The following is a 12,666-nucleotide window of genomic DNA, read 5'->3' on the forward strand; positions in this document are numbered from 1 at the left end:
AGTAAAAAGCAATAATCGTTTTAGAATCATCACAAAAGACCTCTCTGAGGCACTAGATTTTCATGTTTTGTTATTTTTTTTTTTTGGCCTTTTTGAGACAGGGTCTCCCTGTAGTTCCAGCTGTCCTGGAACTGACTATGTAGACCAGGCTGGCCTTGAACTCACAGAGATCCACCTGTCTCGGCCTCCCAAGTGCTGGGACTACAGGCGTGCGCCACCACGCCCGGCCATGTTTTGTTATTTTGTTGTTCATTTTTCATTTATTTTTTATTTTACCATTGTTATTGTGTGTGTGTATGATACATGTGTGTAAGCATGTGCATACCATTGTATACATTGGCGATCAGAGGACAACATTGTGAAGTTTGTTCTCTCCTTCCATCTTTACAAGGATCCAACTCAGGTCATCAGGCTTCAAGGCAAGCTCTTTACTAGTTGAGCCATCTTACCAACCCCCATTTTGGGTTTTGTTTTGTTTTGTTTTACTTTTAAAAGATTTATTTATTTTTATTTTATGTATATGCATGTTTTGCTTGCATGTATGTTCACCTGCCTGCTGAGGCCAGAAAGGCCATCAGAATATCTGGAACTAGAGTTACAGACAATTGTGGGCTGCCATGTGGGTACTGGGCATTGAACTCCAGTTCTCTGGAAGGTCTTGATTGCACTGTCTCTTCAGCAGCTCCCTCACCCCGCTGGTTTTTAAAAGTAATCATACTCCCCACCTCCTACTACCTACGGAATAAATGATGTACAAAAAAATGCACATAACTATCTAATTTGGTGAGTTTAGACAAGTACACTTGTGTTATCATCACCACAATCTAGGGAAATGCTCCCCCAAAAGTTTCCTGAGAAGTGCTAATGTTTAAGCTGTGACCTAAAGGATAAGAAGAAACTAGTCAAGCAATGACACTGGGGAAATTTTCCTAAACAGAGGATCCTGTTCCAGGCCCTGAGCTGGAAGGAACTGGTACATTATAACAACAATTCAAAGGTCAGTCTGCCCAGAGGTGTGGCCTCTGAGAGGGGAGTGACACAAGACAGGAACAAGAGGGCAGGACCAGGGGCAGATCACTGGGCCTGTGAGGCCAGGGAAGGAGTCTGGGCATTATTCCAGGTCCAATGAAAAGCCATGAAAGGGATGTAACCCAAGGAATGCTATGGCCTGATTTTTTTGTTTTTGTTTTTACAAACCTATTGCTGTTTGGAGAACAGATTAGAAAAGGGCAAAACAGAGACAAATCAGTTAGAAAGCTATAGTATTTCAGTCAAATGATGATGTGGCCCAGCCTGTGAGAGGGCTCAGTGAATAAAGGCATTTGTTATGTAAGGCTGGTGGCCTGAGTTCAATCCCTGGAACCCATATAAACGTGGAAGGAGAGAAAGGGTTCCACAAAGTTGTTCACTGACCTCCACAAGGGCACCATGACACATGTGCTCCCTCCCCATACATCATGTACATACACATAATAATAATAAAATAACTTGTTAAAAAGAGAGCTGGTTGCCTGGGATTAGAGGTATGGTAAGAGAGGAAACACAGAGAATGCAGTGTGCCACAGACACATTATAGAGACAGAACTGACAGGACCAAGTATTTTGCAATGGAGCGGTAATCCCACAGCCAACAATGGAGAGGTAATCCCACAGCCAACAATGGAAATTTGTTGAAGCGAACAGGCTCATTTTATGCTGACCTTACTCGTGTTAAATTGAATTAAATTGGAATCTGAAATAAATTGGCAAATCAAGTTTATATATTAAAATATCACTTCCAACAGCCAAAGAGGTTATACAGATAAGAGGCCTAGGTATGTGGTAGAAATAACCTTTGGTCCTAGTAGAACAATAGTATTAGTAACTATATGTGGCACACAGCACTTACTAAGTGCTGGTCTGTGTTCATTTCATATGTTCACTTTTTCCTCAGTCAATTTGAGGTAGCACTATGTTAAACTCACGGCTCCTATTTTTCAGATAATAAAACTTAGGCATACAGTACTGAATAGCTAGTCAACAGTTGAGACAGGCTTTAAATACTTTCTCTCTCTAGAAGTCATGCCTTTTTTCTTTGTCTGTTTGAGACAGGGTCTCCCTGTAGCCTGGAACTTACTTCACTATGTAGTCCAGGCTGGCCTTGAACTCACAGAGATTTGCCTGCCTCTGCTTCCAGAGTGCTAGGTTTAATGGCGTGCACTACCACACCCAGCTCGAAATTACGCTTTTAACCACTGTACTGTATTGCCTATCTGTTAATTGTTTCAAAAGCAAAAACTTTATGTCATCAATTTTGTTTTATCTAATTTTATTCACATATTCAAATTATTCCAAGAACAAGTTTTTGTTTTGGTTTTTGGTTTGTTTTTTTTGAAACAGGGTCTCACTGTGTAGCCCTGGCTGACCTGGAACTCTATGTAGACCATGCTAGCTTTGAACTCAGAGATCCACCTGCCTCTGCCTCCTAAGTACTAGAATTAAAGGTGTGTACAATCATATCCAGCCAGAATAAGTTCTTATGCCAAGTATTTTTTTTTACATTCAGTATATAAGGTACACAATCAATGGACATTTATATAGAGGAAAGCATTTCACCAAGAACTTTTTAAATCAATTAATAGTTGAAGATGAGTTTGCTCACTTTAGTTGCTACTTCAACTTCTTCAGATATGAACACCTCTTCGATCTGGACTGCATCTCTAGGGAAAAATCCGAAGTCCTTTCCTTTCTATCAAAATGAAAAACAAAGATTACCAAGGAAGAGTAATTGAATAGTCATCAGAGGCCAGGTGTAGTGGCACATGCTTTTAATCCCAGCACTCAGGAGGCAGCGGCAGAGGCAGGCAGATCTGTGAGTTCAAGGCCAGCCTGGTCTACATAGGGAGTTCCAGGACAGCTGTGGCTATAAAAGACCCTGTCTCAAAAAGGCAAAAGAAAAAAAAAAAACAGTCATCAGGAAAGACTATTGAGCCTAATTTTGCCTTGTGACCTTGGCACATACATATATATTCACAAAACATTAATCAGCTACTACATGCCATTTGAAGGATCATGAGTAAAGGCTAGAGAGATAGCTCAGTGGTAGAGTGCTTGCCTAGTGTGCCTGAGGCCCTGGGTTCAATCCCCAGTACCAAACAAACAACAGCAAGGAGAAGATGACTGAGACTGCTCCAATGTTATCCGAAAGAATAGCATTAAGTCAAAGGTACAATGAGCTACAATGTAAAATGCCACTACTACAATCTTCAGGATGAAAACAATACTATAAACTCATATTCATTCTCTCTTCTTTCCTCCCTCCATCCCTTCCTCCATTCTCTAAGTACTTGCTTTGCTGAGGTTCATCAGATTCATGCTTTTAGACCTTGGATATCAAAAAGCAATCAATGGAGTTGACAGCTAAGGAAGACAGAGCTGTCCACAAACTCATTTTCAAGATGTCACGCTGAGGAAGAGATTTAAACTCTCAGGAGGATTTATCAGGGTCTGTGTGTCCCTCAGGAGGATGGTTCTGTGAAGCTTTTCTGGAGCTCACTTGGTAACAACAGAGATTCTTCTGACCCAGTTCCAGCACATGAGTAAAGGCATCGCTCAAGCGCTTGTCTTCTGATTCAACACCATCCTACATTAAGTATGATTCTTGTAGTTCTCCAGTTACTCTTCAGTGGCAACTATTTGAATACCAATAGCCTATGAGTCCACAGCATTTTTCCTTAAATAATCATAAGCACAGACAAAGCATCAACACTCAATCTTAGCCAAAAGGCCCAGAAGCCATCAGACTGCAATGCACCAAACTAAGGGTACCTGAGACTTCACTCTGGCTTTACCAGTTAAAAATTGTTTTGTGTGTAACTATTATTGTCATACTTAGTAAACCAAAAAGGGGTTGTTTTCTTTGCCTCTTGTGACATGTATTATGTTAGCTTTCTTATACCTGTATCAGATTCCTGTAATGCATTCAAAACATATACTGGCATTTTTAAGTCATACTAAATAGTAAGGAATCGTGAAAGTCGCAGAGCAGAAAGCAAATATGGCCAGTGACAAAGGTTCAGTAATACATTCCCTGATGGAAAAACCAAGGTTTCAGATATAATCTTCTCCTTCAAGCAGTGTGGTGGTACACACCAAAAATGGCAAGAGTCAACAGCATCAGGAGTTCAAGATCATTCTCAGCTACATAGGAAGTTTGTGGCCAGCTTGGGCTACATGAAACTCTCTAAAAATAAATAAATTGATCACTCAAACAGTGAGTACAGATGCTATGTATGGGAGGAATCTAATGAGTACATAATATGGGAATAATGTATAAATCTATCTGGTTGGTCATGCGTATTCAGATCAGGAATAAAATCACTTATTGTATGCTGTTATCATAAAACAATACAATTCAGAAACATACACCTTTTCAACTGAAAATGTGAATCATAGTTTTCTTATTTATGTATGTTCAGAGAGATGATTCAGGCTTCTTATATTTTGAGCAAATTAAAAGATCCCCCAGTTGTTATTTTATTTTCTATGGAAAATTCACATACTGTGCTTCCCCAGGCTACCAAGCTTTCTGCTGATCTCCAGGAACAACTCAGCCCTTTCTTTGTTTAAATATGCCTCGAAATCTGATCAACTAACTTCCCAGTGTCTCTCAAACTTGATCATTGATAGCACAGAGAAATGGATGCGGTTGCTATAATATATATCAGCATTCCTAAAATCTTTCTAAATAAATATGAACTCTAAGCCTTAAAACTATGTATGCTGTGTAAAAACCAATTTCAAGGCATTCTCTTAGTTCTCCATCCCAAGCTGTCTTCCCCAAAACCCATTTTATAGGAACTTTAGGATACCACAGAATGTGACTATTTTTTAGTTCGCTTAAGGTTTTAAAAGTATTTATACAGTACTTTGAAATTGTTAGATAACTGTGTCTTTAAAGACAAGAAGTAACTATCCTTGTGCAAATTAGTCATTGTCTGCATTCAGTTATTAAAACTAGATACTTACACTTCCTGCCCACAAATCTTCTCTCTCTCCTGCGAGTTTAACATAAACAAATATCTCTTCTTCCTTAGTGAAGTTCAAGTATCGGCAGTCAGGTCCTGTGTAATCACTCATGGCTAAAACTCTGCAGATTAAAGCTACATAAATGTGTAAAGAAAAACACACATACTTTAAATTAAAATGTTATTGCTCCTCCTTCTGATTAATTAGTCAATTAATTATTCATAAACAAGGTATTGTTATGTAACCCAGGCTGACTTCAAACTGAAAATCCCCCTGCCTCAGCTTCTCCCAGGTACTGAGATGCACCACACTTGGCTCTTCCACTCATTTTACCTCCCTCCAATCCACCCTTTAAATTTTGAAATGACATCTGGGCCTGATGGTTCACACTTGTAATCCCAGCACTCAGAAGGCTGAGGCAGGAAGATCCTGAAGAGTTTGAGACCAGCCTGGGCTTACACAATAAGATCCTTTCTCAGAAGTAATAACCAAGTTTGAAATGATAATTTATTTATATTATTTATGTTCTCATAAAACAAATAAGCCAGGTGTGGTGGTATACACCTTTAATCCCAGCACTTGGGAGTCAGAGGCAGGTAGATCTATGTGAGATCAAGGTCAGCCTGGTCAACATAGTTCCCGGCCAGCTGGGGCTACAGAAGACACTGTGGCAAAAAGATGCCCCACCCCAAAATATATATGTATGAGAAGGCTGGAGAGATGGCTCAGCAATTTAGAACACTGGCTGCTCTTGCAGAGGACCTGGGTCTGGTTCCCAGCACTCACATGGCAGCTAACAACCATCTATAACTCCAGATCCAGGGGATCTAACACCCTTTTCTGACCTCTGCGGTCATTGTACAACATGGTGCACTTACATACATGCAGGCAATACACTTACACACATAAAACAAAAATAATAAAATATTTAAGAACAAAAACAACAAAAAAGAAAAAACAAAATAAACTTTCCACTGCACATAGACTTAGCCCAGACTTTCTGGCACAGTATTAAAGGCTATCCATAATCTAGTCCCACTTTCCTATTTAAGAACATTTTATTATGGGGGCTGGAGAGATGGCTCAGCAGTTAAGAACACTGGCTGTTCTTGCAGAAGACCTGGGTTCAATTCATAGCACCCACATGGCAGCTAACAACTGTCTGTAACTCCAGTTGCAGGTGATCTAATGGCCTCTTCTGTCCTCCATGGGCATTGCATGACACAGGTGCACTCTTTTTTGAGACAGCGTCTCCTTGTAGCCCCAGCTGTCCTGGAACTCACTATGTAGACCAGGCTGGCCTTGAACTCACAAAGATCCGCCTGCCTCTGCCTCCCAAGTGCTGGGATTAAAGGCGTGTGCCACCATGCCCAGCAATAAAATATGTCGCTCCTAGGGAACAAACTCAGGTAGTTAGGCTTGGTAGTAAGTACCTTTATCCACTGAGCCATCTCACTGCCCCTCTCTTCCCTATTTCTTTTTTAGATTTTTTAATATATATAATGCTTGCTTGCATGTATATATGTATATCACAAGTGTGTCTTGTGCCCATAGAGGTCAGAAGAGAGAGTCAGGTTCCCTGGAACTGGAGTTATAGGCATTTGTGAGCTGCCATGTGAGTGCTGGGACGTGAAGCTGGGTCCTCTGCAAAAGCAGCCAGTGCTCTTAACTGCTGAGCTCTCCAGCCTCTCCTGTTGCCTTGCAGATTCAGGGCTCCAATCAAGCTTGGAGCACGTCACTATTATCCTCTAACATGTAGGGAAGGAAAGGAAGTGGTAAGTTCCTTTCTGGGATCTATTACATTCCCAGGTGTTATGACATTTTCATTTTGTTAAATCCTTAACAAGGCTATATAAAGAACAATCCCATTTCATTCTACTGAATTAGCCTTTAGTTAGGGTTTGCAGGGTTGGTCCTATTTGCCAGGTTTGCCCAGTCTGCATTGCAGTTGTTCTCCCTGCAGCATCATCTTCCTTACTCTAAGCTGCTTCCCCTGCTTCTCCCTCAGCCCAGAAAACTCATCTCTTCATGTCTAACTCATCCTGCTTCCTCCCCAGGTCTTCCCTAATCCAGCCTCCTCTGATGACCCCTTGTCCAAACTGTACTATCACTATTTATTGTTTCATCTTCGTCTGTCTTGTCATTAAGTAAAACAAATATTCCTGAAGAGTGAGAAATGCATTTCACTTTATTTCATTTAAAATTCATAGTATTCACACACATACACCCTGAAGACAGTAGCACATAGTAGGCCCTCAATAACTATGAGTAAATGATATGACAGACTAAGCCCTCCAGTGCCCCAAGTAACACACATATCATGTGACTATTATAATGATACGTGCAAAATTTTAAAACATTTTGATTAAGTCCTTCAATAAGACTTAAAATATTATAACACATCACTATCAATGTGAATATTCTGTTGGTCCTTAAAGATACGAATGTTATTATGTAAAGGGGAAAAGGATTATTATAAAAATATCTAAATCCAGGCATGGTGGCGTGCACCTTTAATCCCAGCACTCGTGAGGCAGAGGCAGGCAGATCTCTGTGAGCTCAAGGCCAGCCTGGTCTACATAGTGAGTTCCAGGACAGCTGGGGCTACAGGGAGACCCTGTCTCAAAAAAGACCAAATATATATATATAATATATTATATATTATATATTTATATATTAATATATATTTATATATATATCATCTAAGAAACTTCACTACATATTAAATGACTTCTTCAAAAGGTTAAGAAACCCATCCAGGCATGGTGCTGCATGCCTTTAATTCCATTACTCAGGCAGAGGCCAGCCTGCTCCACATGGTGAGCTCCAGGCCAGGTGGGACTATAGGAAGATCCTGTCTTGAAAAGCCAGAAAAAGGTTAAGAAAATGTTTACTCATAAAAATATTACTATTTATGTTTAAACTAATTGTATTTTACATTTTGAAACGCTATCTTCTGGTCGTGTCAGGACAGCTGCACTCATGAACTCACAGTGGCTGTGGTTGCCTACACAAGCCCTGCACAAGATCCAGCCAGTCAACATTCCAGCATGGAGGGGGTGCTCACAAGTCCCTACCCTTAGCTGAGGAGCTGACAGCTTTGGGGAAGAAGACTCATTTTCAGGAGGGCTGTGACCCCAGCTAGGTTGAGCATGCTCCAGTGGATGGCGCCACACCCAAAGGCATATAGGCAGCACATTGGTGTTGGAGAGAAAAAAAAAAAATTTAAAGCACATAAAATTGGGATGTTTCATGGGGTGTGGGGGGATGGAGGGAGTTTGAATGGAGTTGGAGGGGGGAAATGGGGAGTGGATACAATTAAAACACATTGTAGGGGCTGGAGAGATAGTGCAGCAGTTAAGAACACTGACTGTTCTTGCAGAAGACCCAGGTTCAAATCCCAGCACCCACAAGGCAGCTGACAACTGTCCATAACTCCAGTTCCAGGGGATCTGACAGGTTCTTCTGTCCTCCTCCGGAATTGCACGACACAGGTGCACTTACCTACATGCAGGCAATACGCACATACACATAAAATAAAAATAATAAATAAAATATTTTTTTAAAGTTGAATTATCTTTTTTGTGTCTTTTTGAGACAGGGTCTCTCTGTAGCCCCAGCTGTCCTGGAACTCACTATGTAGACCAGGCTGGCCTTGAACTCAGAGGATCCACCTGCCTCTGCCTCCCAAGTGCTGGGATTAAAGGCGTGCGCCACCACGCCTGGCAAAAAAAGTTGAATTATCTTTAAAAAAATAAGATAAAATAAAATACATTGTATACATGTATGAAATTCTCAAATAAATAAAAAATACTATTTTTAAAATCTTTTTGGTGATTAGAAAAAGGCTTGTTACTATAAAATACCACGTAGCAAAGTCTTTCATATTAAATGACTTCTCCAAAAGGTTAAGAAAAGCTTATTCATAAAAATGTTATTTATGAATTGATTATACTTAATCAAATCTTGCTTTTTTTTTTTTTTTTTTTTTTTGAGACAGGGTCTCCCTGTACCCCAGCTGTCCTAGAGCTCACTATGTAGACCAGGCTGGACTTGAACTCACAGAGATCGCCTGCCTCTGCCTCATTTTAATTTATATTTTGCAAAAGTAAAAAGAATTTTCATGCTGTAAAGACAGAACTTATTTTCAGCAATTCTAGGATAAGGATATAATTATTTTATGCCATAATTTTAATAACAAAAAGTTAAGTTCTTAATAAAATGAAAATTAATTTCTCCTCATACAGAATTAAGAAAGCTTAATATTCAATGTTATAAAATTTATATATCCAGCACTGATTTTAGCATTTTTGCATAATTAACACAAATTATTAACATTTGATAAAGTTTAGACATAATGAATCATGATTTTGAAATAAGAACATTTTGGGGGAAAACTCAGGAGAATCAAAGTTCTGATTATAAAATAAAAACTAAAAAGCAGAAACTTTATAAACAGTGAATTACCAAACTGATACCTTTTTATACAACTCAGTTATCTTTTAAAAAATATAGTAAAAGGGCTGGGCTAGTTTGTTTTTGATGTATGGATTAATATCATTTCTGATGTATTTCTATAGCAATCTTTAATTTTGTCTTTTTTACATTTATATTAAACACAATCACAAAATGCTTTTCTTCTAGAATTCCTATTTTATATCAAGCTGTATAATGTTCATTTTTATCACACAGGTCCACAATAAGAATATGATTTTAGGACCTCAACTTAAGAGAAGAAGAAAAAAACTTACTTTCACATTCCAAGTCACCACATTTTTTAAGGGGTGCCAGCAGTTTTGGACCTTCCAGACACTTTGCCAGAGAAATAGCCAAAAGAAGGATTGTGTGAACACTAAGCTCCGCCATGCCAAACAAGTCACCAGGAATCCCAAACCAGTGTTAAAACACTTGTTTAGGTTGCAGACTTGCCAGCCAAAGCAGCAAACACTCTCTTCTGTAAATACAAGAGAAAAAGGTTGGTGTTTTTAAAACCCCTTCGAAGCTACATTTTTCTGTCGGTGTGTAGGCTCAACTTCAGGAACTAACACTCTGTTCTCAATCTGCACTGTCAGTTATCAGACAATACACAAGAGTTTAATAATTAACAGGGATTTTCGTGTTGGACTAATGTCATAAAGTAGCCCATGTGAAACTGACTCACTTAAAGGCACCTTACATTCAACAGGACAGTTCTTAAACAAGCCTCCACTAAAAGGTATTTGGTCTCTGTCATAGTCTTCAGGCACATCAGTCAACAAGCACAAACCAAAACCTTCATGCCAATTCTAACTTCGAAAGAGAAAGCGTAGGCCCAGCAAGATGGCCCAGCAGGCTAAGGCACTTACCTCAAAGCTTCAAGATCTGAACATGGGGGAAAGAAAAACAGACGCCCACAAGTTGAAATCTGACCTACACACACACACACACACACACACACACACACACACACACACATACACACACACTAAATAAATAAATAAGTAAATAAATGTGGTACTAGAGAGATGGCTTAGTGGTTAAGAGCACTAGCTGCCCTTGCAGAGGACCCTGGTTCAATTCCCAGCACCCACGTGGCAGCTAGCAACCATCTGTAACTATAGCTCCAGAGAATTCCACACCCTCTTCTGGCCTCTGTGGGCACCAGGCATGCATGTGGCATGTGGTACATATCATACACACAAGTAAACATTATATATATGTTTACATATAAATTAAACCATAAATATATCTCTTTTTTTTTAGTGTTCAGGGTAGGTATGAAGATACAGTTAGAACAATAGTTAAAACATAACTACTTTCTGGGGCCAGGGAGATGGCTCAGCGGTTAAGAACACTGGTTGTTCCTGCAGAAGACCCAGGTTCGAATCCCAGCACCCACGTGGCAGCTAGTAACTGTCCGTAACTCCAGTTCCACGGGATCCGACAGCCTCTTCTGCCCTTCACAGGCATTCATTGCACAACACGGGTGCATTTACCTACATGCAAGCAATACATGCACACAAAATAAAAATAGTAAATTTAAAAAAAGAAGAAACATAGCTACTTTCTATGATCCAGACACTATCTGAGTGCATAGATACATGATTTTATTTTATTTTATTTTATTTTATTTATTTTTTGTTTGTTTTGTTTTGAGACAGGGTCTCCAGCTGGCCTGGATTCACTATGTAGACCAGGCTGATCTCAATCTCACAGAGATCCACCTGCCTCTACCTCCTGAGTGCTAGTATTAAAGGTGTGCATGCCCCACCATGCCCAGCTCTGATTTCACCCTCATACCAGCTCTTTGGGGCAGATGTTATTATCATCCTAATATTTGCATATGATGACACTGAGTCACATAGAGATAGGTTAAGTTATTCAATGTCACACACGGTGAGTGGAGAAGAACTTTAAACCTAGGCACTGTGATTCAACACTCAGTAACTGCTGTCCTTTACCACCAAGAAGTAAATCCTCTGCTGTGAAGCAAGTACAGTGTTATTCCATGTGTTTAAAATTACATACATATTTCTATAAGCAGAAGGAGAATGAAAGATGTGAGGAGAGAGTATGAGAGAGAGAGACTGAAAACACTCCCCTACGTGGTAGAAATGATTTCAGGAAGTATTCCTTATAGCTTTCTATATGGCGTGGCTCTCTTATTTTAGAATCACTGAGCATATGTCATTTAAAAATAACATGTTATGAAAATAAAGTCATTTGAATGTTGTTTGAAAGGATTAAAGTCCTATATTGGGAAATTTTCTATAAGATCTAGATCTGAAGTCCTCAACCTGGTGAAGTACTTGCATAAGGAAAAACACACTCCCCTTTAGCGCCAGACAGAAATAAAACAGATATATTCACAACCCAGGCAAGCTCAAGGAAAGGGACTTTGCTTTCAAAATCTTACAAAAACAGAAATGTAATTGTTTGTTGGTTAGTTTATCAGTAGGAAGTCTGCTCTCTGCAAGATAAGGTTTTTAAATCTTCTAGAAGAATCTGATGGAACATGTACTTGAGGGTCAGTTGGCAACAGGGCATTGTATAGCTAGTGCATAGCTGTACACACACACACACACACACACACACACACACAAGAGTGTAGGCTAGTTTCTGGAATACAGTATACATTAGTTTTGTAAATCTGAAATACTATTATCAACAACATTCAAAAATTTTTTGATTTATTTATTTATTTATTTATTTATTTATTTATTTATTTTTGAGACAGGGTCTCCCTGTAATCCCAGCTGATCTGGAACTCACTATGTAGATCAGGTTGGCCTTGAATTCACAGAGATCTTCCTGCCTCTGCCTCCCAGGTGCTGCGACTACAGGTGTGTGCCACCACGCCGGGCTATTTATCTTTATTTTATGTTTATGAGTGTTGCTTGTATGTACGTTAAGTACACTCATGTGATGCAATGCCCAAAGAGGCCAGAAGAGGGCATTGGATTCAGTGGAACTGAAATTTTAGCTGCTGGAAACCAAACCTGGGTCCTCTGCAAAGCATCCAGTTCTCTTACCACTGAGTTATCTCTCCATCTCCAATGTCAATGACATTTAAATAAGAATCAGCTCTTCAGCTTCAAGATTTCGCACACAGTTATTTGAATAATTTATACTACCAAAGCCAATATTAGGGGCTGGACAGACAGCTCAGTGGTGAGGAGT

General features: G+C 39.5%; 1 protein-coding gene across 5 annotated transcripts in view; it reads right to left on the minus strand.

The window, feature by feature from the left end:
* Mia2 (MIA SH3 domain ER export factor 2) overlaps positions 1 to 10,035 on the minus strand; it is a 119,447-nt gene extending 109,412 nt beyond the window's left edge. For 2 of the 5 annotated variants that reach the window (XM_029561576.1, XM_029561575.1), the window contains exons 1-3: positions 9,759 to 10,034; positions 5,008 to 5,141; positions 2,642 to 2,728 (exon numbers count right to left, since the gene is read on the minus strand). In XM_029561576.1, the coding sequence (XP_029417436.1) occupies positions 2,642 to 2,728; positions 5,008 to 5,141; positions 9,759 to 9,873 (336 nt within the window). In that variant the 5' untranslated portion in view covers positions 9,874 to 10,034. Of the gene's footprint in view, positions 1 to 2,641; positions 2,729 to 5,007; positions 5,142 to 9,758 lie in introns of all 5 variants that reach the window. The other 3 variants (XM_029561577.1, XM_029561573.1, XM_029561574.1) reach the window with 3 other exon arrangements.
* Positions 10,036 to 12,666: the final 2,631 nt, after the last annotated feature.

Source organism: Nannospalax galili, unplaced genomic scaffold (genome assembly GCF_000622305.1).
Source record: "Nannospalax galili isolate Female #2095 unplaced genomic scaffold, S.galili_v1.0 scaffold1594, whole genome shotgun sequence".
Classification (NCBI taxonomy): Eukaryota; Metazoa; Chordata; class Mammalia; order Rodentia; family Spalacidae; genus Nannospalax; species Nannospalax galili.